The 18,130-nt window shown below is 39.0% G+C and overlaps 1 protein-coding gene across 4 annotated transcripts in view; it reads left to right on the forward strand.

The window, feature by feature from the left end:
* The first annotated feature begins 1,189 nt into the window (after positions 1-1,189).
* The window catches only part of SLCO1C1 (solute carrier organic anion transporter family member 1C1), a 28,594-nt gene continuing 11,653 nt past the window's right edge, over positions 1,190-18,130 (forward strand). For 3 of the 4 annotated variants that reach the window (XM_040968333.1, XM_040968334.1, XM_040968332.1), the window contains exons 1-8: positions 1,190-1,318; positions 2,118-2,259; positions 6,322-6,454; positions 8,073-8,197; positions 11,606-11,752; positions 13,541-13,639; positions 14,494-14,739; positions 15,983-16,147. In XM_040968333.1, the coding sequence (XP_040824267.1) occupies positions 1,190-1,318; positions 2,118-2,259; positions 6,322-6,454; positions 8,073-8,197; positions 11,606-11,752; positions 13,541-13,639; positions 14,494-14,739; positions 15,983-16,147 (1,186 nt within the window). The remainder of the gene's footprint in view (positions 1,319-2,117; positions 2,260-6,321; positions 6,455-8,072; positions 8,198-11,605; positions 11,753-13,540; positions 13,640-14,493; positions 14,740-15,982; positions 16,148-18,130) is intronic. The other variant, XM_040968341.1, reaches the window with a different exon arrangement.

Genomic DNA, 18,130 nt, shown 5'->3' on the forward strand with positions numbered 1-18,130 from the left:
CATTTAGATTTTTAGCTTTCTTTTGCTTACTTTTCTTTGTCCATTAAAAAAAATTCCATTTTTTAAAAAATCTGGGCCTTTTTATCCCATTCTTTATCATTTTGTAAATCTCTGAAAGAAAGAGCTCAATCTTTTAACTGGGTAATACCTCTGATATTTAATTTACATATCACAGTAAATTGTGTCATCATTACCTCATTTTCTAATTTGGATATGAGGGTCAGGGTATATTAAACACAGAACAAATACTGCACATGCTCAAGTTGGTGTTTCCATACATACATGAAATTATAATCCTAGTGTCATTTCTGCAGTTGGTATAATGAGAATGTAGATGTCCGTTAATGAGCGATTAAATAATCAGAGGACATTAGGGCAAAGTTGCTCTTTTTTTAATCCTTTTATTTACATTAGCTTGTCAGGTGATTTTAAACCTTGTGGAATTCTAAAAAAGTGAGGGCACGTAAATGTTGATATAACCATGGAGAATATAGCACCAGAATATGTGATGGAGGCAAGGGGAGAAAATTCAGTGTGTGGAAATGTGACTATCTTTCTTACTGTAAGACAGGCTAATGGCTGTACTGTCCCTGAGTTAAATCCAAGCCTGATACACAACCTGACTGCTGCTTTGTTTCTCAAACCGAAATTATATGAAAACTAGATCCCTCGTGTTGCTTATGTGTGAAGTTGTACTGTGGTTGTGGCCTGAGTCTATGATGAATGTCACCTTTTCTATTCATTCTGCCAAGCAGAAGGTTTAAAAAGCTCTAGAGACTTAATTCTAATGAATCAGTATGGAAGTGGATGAATTCCTCTTCTTCCTTTCCTTTCCTAGTTTAAACTGGCAAGACCACAAAGTTAGAAAAATTCTACCTCATTTTTATTCCAAAGACAACATTTAAATGTATTCTTTGCCATAATGAGGCTTAAACTTGGAGTGATGGAAAAAGAATGCTGGCTGCAGAGTTCCAGTAGCCGGATTAATTCATCAGATATCCTGCTTGATTTTAATTGAAAATTTTTGCCAACTTACTGTGGTAACAAAAGTAGCTTCACTTTAAATTTTAACTGTAGAGTTGGAGCCCACTGTGAAATGAAGACAGGATTTAGGAAATTGTATAGATGTTGCCTAATTTTTTTCTTCCTTTTAAAATCAACCTTGACAGCTCCAAAGAACATTTTCATAATGGACACTTCATCCAAAGAAAACATCCAGTTATTCTGCAAGAAATCAGGACAACCTGTTGGAAGTCTTTCTTTTGAGACAGAATATTCCTCCTCTAAAGAAAAACAAGCATGCTGTGGTGAGCTAAAGGTAGAGCGGAAAAGAATTAGGCTGTATTAATGCTCTTGCCTTTCTATTCATCTCCTGGTTTTCCAGTGACATGGCAAAGGACTAGATTGCCTTTGAAACGATGTTCTTTGTGGCTCTAATCTTTTTATACTATTCATATACCTTTTTATACTATAAATACTACATAGATGATGTATATAAATATATGTACAAATACTTTATACTGACATATACATGCTATACATAGGCATGCTAACTTTCCCCCACAGAGCCCTACCTTTCCAACTATGCAATGTATATTTTTGAAAATGTTTTACATTGAGGAAGTATTTCAGTTTGCATTTAACACATGTGAATTGGAACATGAGGAGCTGTATGTACTTACACCTGTTGAGTCTATCGTGTTGTAAAACATCATGAGTGGTAGAGTCGTTTATGATGCTCCCTTGGTTCCCTTTGTATTGACAGCCCCTTCCTCTCTCTGCCTTAAAGCACTCTAATCTTTTTCAAAGTTACGTTCCTTGGCATGCCTTCTGATGAAAGAGAACAGAAGGGGAAGAAGGGAAGTCAGCATTCATTTTGAATGTAAACCAACACACATTCTAAATTCTAGGAGGAGCATTTGAATTTTGTGAAATGTTACAGAAGCTCCAGGCTGAAGGAAATCTGTAAAAGTCTTTGAATTAAGTCATCGCTGATAGTAAAATTGGTGTTATTCACTGTTTTAGTTTACATCTTACCTGTCCATTTGATAAGTAAGTTTGTAGTGGTTTTTTCTCGAAATTGCAGCCTGGCTACACATGATCTGTCATTTTTCCAGATGTTCCTGGGAGCCTTGTCTTTTGTTTACTTTGCAAAAGCATTGGCAGAAGGCTATCTGAAGAGCACCATCACTCAGATTGAGAGGAGGTTTGATATCCCCTCTTCACTGGTGGGAGTGATTGATGGTAGTTTTGAAATCGGTAAGTGGTTCAGATGGCTGACTTTATGTTTAACACCATTTATCCTAGGCATGGCTGAATGACACCATCTCTGTGGGCTCTTTTCTCATGGGATCCAACTCAAGAAGCCTTCTTTGGTCACAGAATTTGCCAAAACTTTGTGCTGTTGTGGAGGTGATTGCCTTCTCAGCACAACTGGTGATAAACGCACTGCCCCATGTGGTCACTACTGAATGACATTCGTGCAATTCAGGGCTCCCTATCAGAGCGATAGACTTTCCCAGAAGAGTATCGTACTGTATGGTAATGGCTACTTTGAGTCATAAGTGTACAAGTATGTTTATAGAAGAGTGATACATACTGGGAGTACTGTGGTTTAAATGATGTGGAAGAACCCAAATGAGCCCTCTGAGGTTATACCACGGTGGCTGGTGCTGCAATGCACTGGGCTAAGCAGCGGACCTTGGAGGATATCCCAAGTACATGGGCCGCATCATCATCTTGGAGATCCTAATGGAATTTCTGGCTCCCAGCATTAACCTGATTGAGCTCTGAATGTTGTAACCATTTTAGGGAATGAATCATCAGAAGGACAATTTCTCTCTCTCTCTCCTCCTCTCTCTCCCTCTCTCCTCTTCCCTCCCTCCCTCTCTTTCTCTCATTCACTCACTCACTCACTCAATCTTTCTGTGATGATCTGCCTTACAATAAGTGAACATGTTTAGGAAGTTTTAGCTTCAGAGATTAACAATCCAACCGTAAAGAGAGTTTTAGGGCTTGGTGGTGTGGAAAGACAAGAAAATGGATTCTGTTAACAAAAACAATGGCAAAGAGCAAGTAGTGAACACTTTACTCTCAAGTAGCATTTGATAGAAATTGACTGTAGATTCCCCTTTAAAAAAGTGACTTGAGTCACTGTATCGGAAATAGTTTTAAGACGGTAATCCTAGTTAGTCTGTGTCCAGAACTGATATGCTAAGAGGCTTTAGTTCTTTGTGTAAGTAAACAAAATAATGCCCTCTGCAATCTTTAATGCCTGTTGGAACTCAGATACATGCTGAAGTAAAATCGTGTTCCCATTTCAAATTTACCTGATGAATTTGCAGAATTAGTAAGAAACAGTTTTAGCTTTTTGATATTTATCTTGCATATTTAATTTTTGACTCTAAATATTACATAAAAAGGTGAGAATAGATAGGTCACCTTTTACCCTCAAAATTTTGCTTCCAAAATCCATCAGTGAACCAACCTGCCAAAATGAGACCTATAATTTGAGTGTCATACAGTTCCCACACAATGCTGGATGATTTTGCCTGAAGGGAGGGGTAAGATTTTACATTGCTCATAAGATATCAGATGATGTGGATGATACTGGTCAGTGGATTGCAAGATTGATCAGTTGTATACAAGACTCAGACATTTCTGAGTACATTACTCCCTGATACAATCTTGTAGCTAGGCCTACATAGTTGATTTATTCCTTGTGTCTTCCCTACTAATGACCATAAACTGAATGAAGGACCCTGGGGATTCACCTGTATCATAGGATGCAATTTATTAAGGAGCAGCTGTTGTGGATGAAAAAAATAAAGCAAATTCACACACAAAAAAATCATAGATATGCTGATGTTATTTACATGTATGTCAGATAAGTGAGGCTCTTCACCATAATCTTTAAATTAGATTTTTTTACAATGAAAGATGTATCCATTTTTATTTGAAAGACAGATTTACAGAGAAGAGAGATAAAGAAAGATCTTCTATTTGCTAGTTCAGTCTCCAAATGGCTACAGTGGTTGGAGCTGAGCTAATCCAAAACCAAGAGTCTAGAGTTTCTTACCGGGTCTCCTATGTAGGTTCAGGGACTCAAGAATGGGGCCATCCTGTGCTACTTTCCCAGCCCACAGACAGGGAGCTGGATCCAAAATGAAGCAGCCATGACATGAGCTAGTGCCCATACTGGATGCCAGTGCTGCAGGCAGAGGGTTATTCTGTTATGCCACCACTTGGACCCCCGATCTGTCATTTATCATTCTTATTTCACCATTATGTCAAATATAGGCAATAGTGATAAGCAAGTTTATCTTGTATCTGATTAAATGTAAATGCTTTGAATTTTTTTCGCTATTGAGCAGCACATATGCTTGCTGCATGATTTTGTTAATATACATTAAAATTGGTTTCCTCAGATTTTTATTTCTATTCATAAATGACTAATTGTATTGAGTGTTTTTACTACATCTGTCAGGATACACATGAGGTCATTTTTCTGCCAGATTTACAGTGACTTGATATGATATTGTTTTGTTTTTGTTCTTTGGCGATACCTTGTGCTTTCTGCTTGGGTGAAGTGTGTTTTTTTTTTATATATACACTTCTGTGGCTTGATATTTCTTAGCTAAGGATTTTCGCATTTATCTTTATAGTTAAGCCTTAGCTGTAATTGCTTTTTCTTATGTTTTCCTTATCCTCTTTTGGCCTTTGTTGGGAGATGTTGATGGGAAGGGATTACTCGTTACCTGAAATTCAGCTTTCACTTTGTTTAGTTTTCTTACCATAGACATGCCCAAAAAGTGCAGACATAGTTATCAGCATAATGTGATACAGGATAGCTCCTTCTGAATGGTTGAATGTGAAAAGGGATGCCTTATGCTCAATTTTTAAAGATAGGAACATTAAAAAGAGCTAATTCTTCTTGTAGCCTGAAAGCCACAAGCCACTTTTCCCAGTATCTTTACTGTTATTCTCAAGGGTTTTAAAAATCACTGCTTTTTTTCCCCCAAAAGACTAAAGCTGGCTTCGTGACTAAACAGTAGGAAATTTGATGATCACTTACAGATGAAGGGAGGCGCGTTCTTGCTAGGAAACAGAAGCTTAAGAACTTCAAAGCAAGGCCACCCATCAGTCAGGAATTCATTAAATCTAGATAGCAACCCATTTCTTAAAAACAATGTGTCCCAAATAAAAATATTTAAAACATTAAATTCCCTTAAAATCTGAAACCTTACACCATGTTTATCTACATGTGTTCCAGAGAGGAACCTCATCAGTTCACTTGAGCTAGGATTAGAAATGCAAATTTGTTGGCTTACTGCCAGACCCATGGAATCAGAAACTTTCGGGATCTGCCAAGAATCTGTGTTTTTAACAAGTGTCCATTTCCCCCACAACTTCCTTCCAGTAATTTTTATGCACAGCAAAGCGTGAGAAATTTTCCTTGAAGCATATTTATTCAGTCATTACTATCATCAGCTAAAACTAATTTATTACATGCTTCACTGGAAACATTTTGGGAAGACATAATTGCAACTCTTAAAACTCCCATGCTCTGAAAAATGATTTTTCAGCAAAGGGATGGGCATATCTTACGGAGATTTTGCATTTCATAAAATTTGTACAGTAGGTGCACATTGAGGTTATGTAACGGACACATCGACACCTAATGTGTATGTGGTGTCATATTAAATTTTGTTTCAGTCCTTTTTGTTAAAAAAAAGCCCATCAATACATTGTGAATAACCATTTGTGTAAATATGAATTTCATCTGATTTCATTCAAGGCAAAGTACAGTAGTGCCTGTTCTTTTCTGTAGGCTACCAACTAGGGGGAAAGAGTATGTAATGTATAATTCAAAAGCAACCTAGTAGGAATTTTAATGGCAAAATTTAATGAATAAACAATTAGTGAGGGATTTCCTTGCAAAAACTCTAAGTCAAATCTAAAAGGATAAGGCAATTGGTGGTTATAAAAATGTGGTGCATATAATACTTTATGCATTGTAAATTACATATAATGTACATTTTGTATATATTTTATATAAAATTTATATAAATAATTATGTGCAATGCAATAAGAGGTATGACCAAATATTTTGAAAAAGCGATGGGGTCATTGATGTTGTTAGGAAAGACCATTAATCATCCCAGATGAAAACAAAGAAGGGTAAATGATGGCAAACATGGTGGGGAGATGGTCTAATTGAAACAAAACTTGGCTCTACCTGCTGTCTACATGATTGGTATGGTGGCACTGATGTTTTCTAAGTTCTCTAACTTGAAAGATGCTTTCTTCTTTTCCCTCCAGGGAATCTCTTAGTTATAATGTTTGTTAGCTACTTTGGAGCTAAACTTCACAGGCCAAAAATAATTGGAATAGGGTGCCTAATCATGGGAATTGGAACACTGCTCATTGCGATGCCTCAGTTCTTCATGGAGCAGTAAGTCTAAAGCATTTGCTGGTTGTTTTTTTTCTTACCTTGTCTAGTCATTGCCCATCTCCCAATTATGGTTGAAATTGCGTTGAGGTTAAGCTTAAACTGTGATTAAATAATATGCATTTTTTTCATAATGTCTTTGGAGAAAATTTCAGTTTTGTAATTTTGTGACAATGATTATTAAAAAATATTTGCATGTTGTACAATGATATCAAAAAAATTTTCAGTGTTACAACTAAGACATTTTCATTCAGCTATGAACGCAGAAGTTATGTAAAAAATTGTTACTTTATTAGTGTTACATGGATAATTTATAAATGCTTTTAACAGTCACTGCTGAATTGTGGCATGCTGACAGTCAGTTGGCTTAGGGGTATGATAACAGCTCACACAGTCATTCAGTGTTGAGACAGAGAAAGCCTTGGACTGTCATCAGCTGAAATGTGGTATCAGTGTTCTTGTGGCATTCAAGTCTATCTTTAGTGCTTTGGTTAGTGATTTTGTCAGTATTGCACTCTTTAGTAATTCCAGAATCTTGCATTTAATATTTTTACCCTGACAGAAAACTATAAGGTAAGTAGATACAGTCTTCTTTTGTTTTAATTGTAGACACGAAGTAGAGAATTTGGTGACTTTGTCCAGGCTAAATTCTTGTAATTATAGAACTGGATTATCTGAAACAAGTCCTTGAACTTTCTATCCAGCAGCCTTTGTGCATTTCTGTGCCACCCACCTGCAGGATTACCTATTGCTTGCTGAGAAATGACTAGCAAAAGAATTTGAACAAAAGTACATATGAGGTGATCTTTGATTACTGTCTAGATCACTATATCCTTAACATTTTGAAATGACAGAGACTTACTTCTCAGATCTTATGTATATATTAGAGCAGGTGGATTTTGGCCCCTTAGCCAATCTTTAAATACAGGACACAGAATCTTCTGATGGGAGCTTTGCTATGCATTTGGATACTTCCCATGAATCCACAGTGTGGAGAGTGAGCTAGGATGTGGGGACTTCTGTTGCTGTTTGAATGCCTCTGTGACATCCTTTCTGCAGGTGCAAGTTTGCTTGAGTCACAGAAACTCTGCAAGGATGTGACAAAGGATTAATGGTGAACAAGGAGGAAAAAGAGAAAGCTGAGAGTCTCCAATGTGTCCAAACCCTGTTTCGCCTGTACTGCTGCTGCTTTAGTCATTGGGCCTCCAGTGTGCACTCAGTGGGCTCGGGAGGATTCTTCCTCAATTATAAAAATTCCTTGGGCCTAGAGTTAAGTCTTTAAGAAATCAGCAACTCTACAACAAATCTTTCTGACCCCAGTCTAAATTCTATTTTAAAAGATCACACTGATTATTGTTGAAGAATTGATTCTGGTGGGGCAAGAGACTGCTGTAGAGTTTCTTGCCTTGAAGTCCTATTACATCCATTAGTACCTGGACGTGGGTCGGGACAAAAGTCTCTCGTTTAAAAGTAACCATGTCAATGATTCCCTGTTTCATCATTTGTTAATGCCTTTTTATAAAACAGAATCTAAATGGACACAGGTGTGTTTAGTATCTAAAAGAGTTGCTTACTAAGCATGTGGCTAATACATGTATTGTGTTATTGACCTTTTGTACAGGTATAGATACGAACGGTATTCATCTTCATTCAGTTCCAATCTCAGCCTCTCTCCTTGTCTCCGGGAATCAAAAAGCCAACTGCCAATCTCCGCTATGGAAAAATCCCAGCCCCAAATAGACAATGGTAAGATAGTTGTGTTTTTTTGTTGTTGTTTTAGTGGAAAGGCAGATCAACTCTATGGGGAGAGGGCAAGACACAGAGAAAGCTCTTGCATTGGCTGGTTCACTCCCCAAAAGGCCACAGAGACCAAAGCTGGGCTTATTTGGAGCCAGGAGCTTCTTCCGAGTTTCCCATGCAGGTGCAGGGTCCCAAAGCTTTGGGCCATCCTCTGCTGCCTTCTCAGGCCATAAGCAGGGAACTGGAAGGGTGGTGGAGAAGCCAGGACATGAACTGGAGCCCTTATGGGATCCTGGCACTTGCAAGGACATTGAGCCATTGACGTGACCTAAATTGCTTTTTAAGTCAACTAAACAAATTCTTTTTAGGTGTTGTGGTGTGGGTGAGGCTTTCTATGTGGTATGGCAAGTATAAAAAATATCTACATTCCTTTTTGCCTCAACTAATTTATTTCTTAAATTGAGTTAGTATGATAAATATCCCTAAAACATAAAGCAGTGTCTGATGAAAAGCTAAGAAAACATGTAGATGATAGAATGATTGAATATTGAATTAGGGAAACTCTTGCAGTGTTTCCAGTGGAAGAGGAACCTCGATATCAGAGTGAAAACAGTTTTTCAGGTAAAAATCAGATATAAAAAGAGTATACTCTTCCCTCCAAGTCAATCTAACATTACTGTGTGTCATCTCTTCAATAGAATGGCCAAAACCATCTCCATGTCCATAACCTTTCTTCTTTCTCCCAGGTGCTATTCACGTTCTAGCAGTTTGCATAATGTCACAGAGGCAGTTAGGATTCCCAGTGCTGTCAGTCTTCTGTCAGCTTAAATTCCTAAAACCCTGCTGGTCACACCATTTGATCATACATATCACCATGGACTCATCTTACGTTCTCGTTCCTGCCCTGTTTGACACAGTAGCTCTCCCTGGTACAGAAGTAATGTTCTTGAATCCAGGGAAATCATCCTGCTTCCCACATGAGCTGGGGTGCAAGGCATTTTGTCAGCAGGTAGAGTGTCCATGTGGCTGGTGAATATGGCACAGCCTTGCCATGCATGTACCACCCTTGGAAACATGTAATTTACACCAAAGTAAAACATATTTTTTTCCCTTGCTCTGAGAGTCCTTGACTTTATCTATGCGAATTGTTACATCTCTAAGTCTCAGAACAGGTAAGGCAAGTCCTGCTCTGTTCTCTCCATAGCCTCAATATGCACAGAATGCCCTCTCCTCCCTCTCAGTTTGTCTCCTTACTCCTGACCAGGGAAATCAATTTCTCTGCAGAACTATGAAAATGTTTCTTTTATACACCTGCTATTCACCTAAATGTTTTTCTCTCTTCCATAAAACCTGTTAATTACCCTAACATCGTCATTAGTCCTTCCATTTTTCATTGTCTTTACTCCCAGGCAATGAATCATAAATGACTGAGGTTTGAATGACAAGTGGGGCCAAAGGTTTAAAGGAAATAAGGAAATCTAGTGAAGGACGAAGATGATAAAATGTAAAATGCTATCCTTTGCTGCTATGCGAAAAGATGAAGCACGTGTCAGACTGTGGGGGAAGATTGTAGGTTCATCCAAGATGTTTATAAACCAGTGGGCACAAACAGAGAGCTGTTTCTGTAAAGAACTTAGTGGATGAAAGATGTGCTGCAGCAGGGCAAGGCAGAAGCCAGGAACTTGGAGCCTCATCTTGGTCTCCTATGTGGGTGCATTGGCCCAAACACTTGTACGATCCCCTGCTGCCTTCCCAGGACCTGGATTAGAAGTAGAATAACCATATTGGATGGCCCAATTACAGACAGTAGCTTACCTTGCTATGCCAGGACCTTAGTCCCTGTAAATGCTATATAAGCCCACATCTGGAGACAAGAAAAGCCTAAAGATTTATCCGTACACAGTGTATAGTCAGTGATGAAATTTTATTTTACTTTCAACAGGGAGAGCTGTGATACAAGTGGAAGCAAGAATAGGAAATATTTGAAACTCTAATATAAAAAACAAACTATGTGTAGTCTTTAGAGTTACAGAATTAAAGTAAAACATTTTTAATGTAAAGGGGAAAGTTACCTGATAAGTATGGCTTAGCATTTGAGTGCTAGCTAATGGGACTCAGAAACGAAACAACAAATTGTACATAATTTTTATTTTAAAATTTAGTCTTTCCTTTTAGATTCAATTTTAAAGGGTTTACTTTAGTTCAAATATTAATAACCCCAAGTGGCTTATGTTTTATACAAAGAATTGAGGCATCTACACTTACCGAAAATGATGACCAAAAGACCTTGTTGGAATTAAATGAATGTCAGGGTTAGAACTGACGTTAGAATTAATTTTTAGAAAAGGAACCCACATCATGCTTTGGGAAGCCAATTAGAACTCCAGGAAAGAAAAATACAAATTTCTTGATCCTTGAGTGTTTTCCCAGAAGGGAAAGGCAGAAAAGAGATGCTCAGCTGAGTGCACTGTGGTCTCATTCAGTCAGAGTCCTTGCTCAGCGTCATTTGTGTCAGTTCTTCAGAACTCACACCTCACAGTCAAATGCCATTTTAAGAGCTATTAATAGGCCCAAATAATTGCAGACCATGGATTTACTCAAAAGATTCAGTTAAAAGTGCATGCTAAGCACTTAGCCCAGCAAGTGGCAGAGAGGAAACTTCTACCAGTAGCAATTATTGAAGGTTGTTAATGTTATACATTTTATTACAGTGACTGAACTCTTCGAAGTTATACTTTGTTTTAAACATGGAAGTAATTATCTCACTACACGCAGAGTCATATCAATATTTGGCTTTTATTAAAGTTGCTTTCTTTGGAATTCTACTCTGAAAAAAAAAAGCTATCAGAAAGGTCTTTAATTTCCAGTGGTAAATCATAGGCGATTCCAAGTTTTTAGACAAATTTGTCCCTTCAAAATCCTAAATTCACTGGAGAATAAATATAATTTGAGGCAGGTTTGTTCAGTATTGGAGTTTGAACCATTGCACATTTTGAATTTTAGGTAAAACTTGCTTAACTGTAAAATTACTTTAGAGTTCTGGTGAAAAATAGAACTGTCTAGAAGTTAAAGCTAGAAAATCTTCATTCAAGATATGTGATTTGCCCCAAAATAGGATGCTGAATATTACTGGGTTATAGAAATTCAAATAGCTTGATGTGCGTACAAAAGAAAGGGGTAAAATAAGAAGAGAGCAAATACGAGAAGTGATGGAGTTGTTATGTCTATGGTAGCTTTATGCACCTTGAAAGATTTGCAAAATGTTTTCCAGTCTCTTTTCTACCAGATCGTGAATGCTTCTCATTTCCCCTTTGGGTTCCGATTCCGTGATAGGACGAATTGTAGAAGTGCAGAGTCAGTGTTCTGTCTGGATAGGTCCCTAACAGCAGTCCTCTTGGTTGCTTTTCATTCAAGAATGTGAAGGTGATGCCAGTTCCTCCATGTGGGTTTATGTTTTCCTCGGAAATCTGCTGCGTGGCTTGGGAGAGACTCCCATTCAACCTCTGGGCATTGCCTACCTGGATGACTTTGCAAGTGAGGACAACGCACCTTTCTATATCGGTAATGTTTGCCCATCTCTTTGGGAAGCCAGGTAGCTGGTTCGGTCCATTCCATCCTATAGGGAAACCAATTTCTCTATTCAACTTATGCATTTCTGAAGTGCTGGGAAGATTTGAGTGCTGAAGACACATCAGTTGGAAGGACCTGTTAGGCAATCAACACTGTACTAAAAACAAAACAAAACAAAAAACTGAGCTCACCAGCAATGTGTGACCCTGTGGAGGAGGCCTCAAGGGTGTCAACTTCCACAGTCTTTTCAGTGGCAGTGTTAGTCCTGCTGAACCATTTCCATGTTTACATATCCATCTGTTTTATACTTGTTTCCAAGCCTTAGAAATTTCTTTCAATTTTAATTTAAAACACCATTTTTATTTATTTAAAGCACTTTTATTTTTCCTGCGAGAGACACAAGGAATTCTGACATAACAAGAGCAGGTAGGAGTGGGTACAGAAGAGTATTAAGAGATTGACAGCAAGGCCTCACTCAGGTACCAGTGCCCCTTGGATAGATCAACAGTGGCCATTATAAAGGTCAATATGGTGGAGCGAAGACATATCTCCCAGGGTAGATGCTTCTAAGCAGCATTTGCTGGGGGGAAGTAGAGAATGGTGGGGTTCTATGTCGTGAAATGAAGCTAGAAACCTAGGGTAACAGAATAACTAAGGCTTATTCTCTGTTTCACCTATCAACTTGGCGTCATGGAGTTCTGATCTTTTGAAGAACTGGGGACACATGGGTAGGATTTATATTACTTGAGCAGTAGAGAGGGACCTGTAGTGAGGGCCCTTAGAGCTGCCCTGCCTGTGCTCTGCAGAAATTGCAGGTGTTATGGTTGCACCCAGGCAAGTTATCATGAAAACAGAGGGTCTTGTTCTTAGTAGAAAAAGGCAGTATTTAGCAGGAAATGAAAGAGCATCCTTGCATGCACTGAACAATTGCTTTGGGCTCTGTAAGAAAGCTGCAGTCAGAAGTATGAGGAACCCAGTGTCTCCTTTCTCACCAGGAACTCAGAGCCTGCTTCCATTCTTTTCTCGCTTTACTAGTCTGTTCCAAACAGGATCTACAACCTGCTATTTTATACATCCAGTTAATTCAAGTTTCCAAAGAATGTGTATATTTTAAGCTGTGTGGAGAGATGGAAGCCAAAGAAAATCTTTTGCAAGGAAGAAAACACTTGTGTGGTTCCTAGAAATGATGTCCTGTAGGCAAACACCATTGTTAAAACAGATCTCCTTGCCTTGAGCTGCCTCCTAGAATGTCCTTGTCCTGCTCCCAAGTCTGATTGCTTTACTAGCTGATTCTAGGATTCTGTATCAATGTAAATATCAAAAGCAGTCCCTCAGAAGCTGTAAGTGAATGAACAAACCGTTACCTTGAAGTGCAAGGAATCAAATTCATTGTCGATGCATCTCACACTTTCGTGACTGCAACAGGTCTTAGAAAGTCCATCCAAACTGGTATAATTCCAGTGAAGAGTATGCACTCTAATCTCAGGAAGGAAAGCTTGCTGAATTTGGGGAAATAGCTTCTTTAGAATCTTGATGCTCTTTTTCTTGCCAAGAAGCAGTTGGTGCCTGAAAGGTGTTTGTTCTTTCTTCAAGAACTTGCTTCCTTTCCAGGGTAGTTGAGAAATTGACAAATAAAACACACACAAATGAAGAGTTGGAATATTTTCAGCTACTAACTGGATCTCAAATGTCTTGTTTAAAATTTTAATTTATCAAGGCAAATAAACAGCAACTTTTTCTTTTTTCCCTTTTTTGCTTTTTTATTGTTGCTTGATACAGGGTGTGTGCAGACTATTGCAATTATAGGACCAATCTTTGGCTTCCTGTTGGGCTCCTTATGTGCCAAACTCTATGTTGACATTGGCTTTGTAAACCTAGGTAAGGGAGTTTATTCATTTATTTTAGTAACTGTGACTTTTTACGTGGGAACATTGTGAAACGTATCAAATTGCCTCTTCAGCAAATGACAGGGTAGTCATCTTTCATAAAATGAATTTGTGGGAACCTTCTTATTGATGTAATCATCCTATGAATTAATACATGAAATATGAAAAATTGGTGGTGGGTAGAGCTGGTAGACGTGGTTTGTTGGGAAGATCATTTTTCCTCACTCTGGTTGGCCAGTTCAAGACATTCTGATGTAGTTGAGGCTCCACATGGAGGCTCCTGGTTGGTGTGTTGATTTCAGGTGTATCAACATCCATTACAGGTGCATCAATTGGTAAGTTATCCAGGAAACTTGACAGAAGAACCAGGGAATGAAAGTCTTCTGGCGACCAAACTCTACCCCTCTCCTTCATTTTCTTTTTAAACTGAATTAAGTCTTTTTCCAGGGAGGTGCTTTAAAGGCTATTGGCCTTCCTTTTGCAAGACTGATTGTGCAGGAAATAAGTGGGAGGCCTCAATGCCCCATAGCTATTCATTTACTCCTAGAATTCTAACAATGGTGTTAAAAACAAGTAAATAAGTGACACATGCATTCATATTTCAAAGTCATGGTAGGTTAAAACAGAATACTAAGTTGTTGTTTATTTATTATCGTATTATTTATTTCAAATTAAAAAAAAAGACATGTTGCTCAACTTTTGTTTGTCCTTTCATGACTTTGCTGAAATTATATTACTCTAACTCTGACGCGGAGTTAATGCCAGAGTTTCATGTTGTTAAAAGAAGCCCACAACAACACACTTAGTCTTGTGGCATAAGCTCTTTCACGTGATCTTCTCTTTCAGATCACGTGACCATCACCCCAAAGGATCCCCAGTGGGTAGGTGCGTGGTGGCTTGGCTATCTGATTGCAGGGATCATAAGTCTTCTTGCAGCTGTGCCTTTCTGGTGTTTACCAAAGAGTCCACCAGGACCCCGAAGTAGAGAGGAGTCGAGTTCCTGCTGTGAGAAATCTAGGTTCATTGTAGATGATCAGGCCAACTACCAAGCAGCTCACGGAGAAAGGGCAAAAATGCTGGAAATGGCAAGAGGTGAGTCTGACTCTACTTGATTTCAAAACCCTTTCAGTTTTCCTGTTGAAACTAGAGGAGATGTACAAACAGTACCGCTCTGTTCCTTCTTGTGTTCCGAGAGGGGAAAATGAAGGAAGGAGGCGAGCGAGAGAAACAGAGGCAACTCTTACATGTGAGCTTTGTTATGGGAAAAATGGAAGCACATCCTTACAAGTTTGGCTCACCTTCCTTGGCGCCATCCCTGTCCTTTTGCAGGCTGTGTATGTAGACCCTGTGACTGTGTGCAAAGGCTGGACAGAGGTGCAAAGAGTTAGTTTTTGGAGCTTCCAGCCTTACAGCAGATGAGAGTCACGTGTTTGAGACAGGCATACCAGTGCATCTCTCCCAGTAAGGAGTGCTGGGTGGCCAAAAGGTCAGAGGTGTTCCTACAAATTGTTTCCATAGAACTGTGCGTCCACACAGTTGGTCCTTTTCTTCCTCAAGCAATATTGACATGTCTGTATATTCTTCACATTGGCTATATAACAACACAAAGAGAAAATAAAAGAAATCACTTCTCACACTAAATTATGTATATTCAATGGAGATAACTTTTGTTTTTCCCCTTCATCATGACCAAATTTTGAAGAATAGAAACTAGAAGACAAACATTATTGAATTAATTAGAGGGGTAGAGGCATTGGGAGGGAGAGAAACAAACAGGAAAATAGAAGAGTTCCTAATTACCTCCCCCGCAAATACGGGGGGCTAGGCAGGGTAGAACATAACACCAGAAACTCCATATAGGTCTCCCAAGTGGAGGAGAAGGACCACTTGAGCCATCACTATTACTTGCCAGGATGCACTTTAGCAGGAAGCTGGAACCAAGAAGAGAACTGACACTCAGACTCAGGCACTCTAATGGAAAATGTAGACATTCTAACTTCCAGCCTAGAGCCTGCAGAGTAGCCATCACTGATGTCCTGCTTTTGGTTCCCAGCTGGATGTTGAAGGGAAATTCTTACCCCATTGCCTGGTACCTCCTGGCATTTACCACTGGTGAAATCTTCTGTCACAGCATGGTGAAGCCAATGCCTATATCTTGCCAGATCATGGCCTTGGGTCTCACCGTTGGCTCAGGGTGTGAGTTTGCAAGTGTGTGGTACCTTGCATCATCCTGCATTGTATGACAAATGGACTCAATCAAATCCTGCCACTACAGTTTTGTCTCCGGCCAGGTGTGATGCTGTCTTTAATCACTGTGTGTTACTTTGTCTCACAGATTTTCTGCCATCCCTGAAGAGTCTCTTGGGGAACCCCGTGTATTTCTTATATTTGTGTGCAAGCACCGTTCAGTTTAACTCTTTATTTGGCATGGTGACCTACAAACCCAAGTACATCGAGCAGCAGTACGGGCAGTCATCCTCCAGAGCCAACTTTGTTATCGGTATGCTCATCTGTGTTTTGTGCTTTCCCTCTGGTATTAGTTCAGAAGCATCTTGGAAATGCTAGAGAAGATTGTTCTAGCAGACCGAAGGTAGCTGAGGGTACGTTAGGTGAAGAATAAAAACAAATTAAAAAATATGTATGCCTAGTAGAGTAAAATAGTGGGATAGTCTTTGGCATACCTTTATAGCAGGAATTACCCCTAACGGTGGGTGCATGACTTCTTAAAGAAGTAATAGCCTGTAGTCCAAACATGCATTTAATCAGGAGATTATTCTTTCTGGGTCTTTGTGTTTCAAGGGTAACTGTCAACTCATAGTCATGGTCATTTTGCACCAACAGTTTCTAGGATTAGATCAGGATAACTGAACAAAAGGTGTTCATCCAGAAATAAAGCATATCTTTATTCAGAATCAAAAACCCTGGCAATTGAATTGTTTAAAAGTATTTTGTTTCTAGAACAGAAGTATAATAAACACACAAGAAAGATATTTGGGGACCAAGAGCAGAATGAATAAATCAATGAATAAGAATCAGAAAACTTAACTGTAAAACCATTGCTCTGAAAGTGATTGGATCCTTTTAAACCTGGCTTAGTTCATTTAGTCTATGAAGATATCTGTGTCACTGTTTTATTTTACTTACTTGGCACATTTTTTTGTAACAGGAGCATCATGTGACTTACAATTTAGCCTTCTTCATATTGTATTTTAAAAATCATTTTTATCGCTGAAAAAACTTTGAGGCTAGAGGTGGATAATAGCTCACTGTGTTGTAGCAGATGTAATTTTCCTGTGATCATCCTGGATAATGAGGGCATGCTAAGATAATTGACTCTTTGGATTATTCATCTCCAAAATTCCAGACAGAGGCATCTTAGGGCTGGGGAGGCTGTGCACATTGCCTTCTTTATAGAAACTTCAGGGTATTCTAGCAGAACATGTCTAATCTTGGAGCCAGGAAGAATTTTCTAGCAGAAGGGAATGACGTTGAATAACTAAAAGCTAAAGTCTCTTAAGAAACCAAAGGGTGGGAACCACCATGGACAGCCAGGAGGACATTGTATCCAGCAAAGCGGATATTTCTTCCAGAAAGGCCTGCAGGCAAGAGAACACATGAAACTTTTCGGAAGCTCTAAGAGAACATGGACTTTTGAAAAGTGATGCATGAGAAGAGGATTTTCTGGATATCCCACAATCCTTATGGAGGCAGATGCTCCTAGAATAACCTTCTTTCTACTGTCAGGTTCCTGTAGACCAAAGGGGGCCAGGGAGGTCCCTCTAACCAGCCCAGCCTCAGGCAAGTGATGCCTTGCTGTGACTGCTAAGTCTCAGATCCTCTTGATGTTTTAGAAAACAAAATGAAGTGCTGGGCACCTGCTCTGAAGATTTCAGTTCAGCATCTGATTTCCAGGAGGTACTTTCTCCATCACCCGATTTTGGGAGTGAGAATATAGGACTCTGGTACCTGTGGCATTCTCATATTTGTGGAAACAGATCAGTCAGGAACTATATTTTCTGCATTTCTTTTGTATAAACGTGAAAATGAGGAGCTTATAGTACAGACATCATGTCGGCAGTTGTACTCTTTTCTGAAACAAAACAAAACAAAAGCAGAAAGGATTGTGGAGCAAAAGGAATGGCAATCTCTCTGTACACTTTTAAAAGAAGCAGAAAATGAGAAAAAGCATTAGCGTTCTATAGCGTAGGTTGTGGGTATTTAGGTTTGCTCTGTTACCTTGACTAGCTTTTAAAGTCATGATCAGGTGACTCCTAGTTGATGTTTTTGATGCTTCAGGAACCCACACCACATTCACTGCCGCCATGTGCCAATACCTACAAGCCTTCATCAGGTAGGGATGCAGAAATGAGTGTTTTCTCTTAGTTCCACGTCACTAGTTTCCTGATCATGCCCCCTTCAGGTTGGAGTATCTGTTTACTGGTGAGACAGCATTGGTGTATATTTGATCTGATTGCTGATGCAC

The sequence above is a fragment of the Ochotona curzoniae genome, unplaced genomic scaffold, assembly GCF_017591425.1.
Source record: "Ochotona curzoniae isolate NIBS_2020 unplaced genomic scaffold, NIBS_Ocur_1.0 contig_1482, whole genome shotgun sequence".
Taxonomy (NCBI): domain Eukaryota; kingdom Metazoa; phylum Chordata; class Mammalia; order Lagomorpha; family Ochotonidae; genus Ochotona; species Ochotona curzoniae.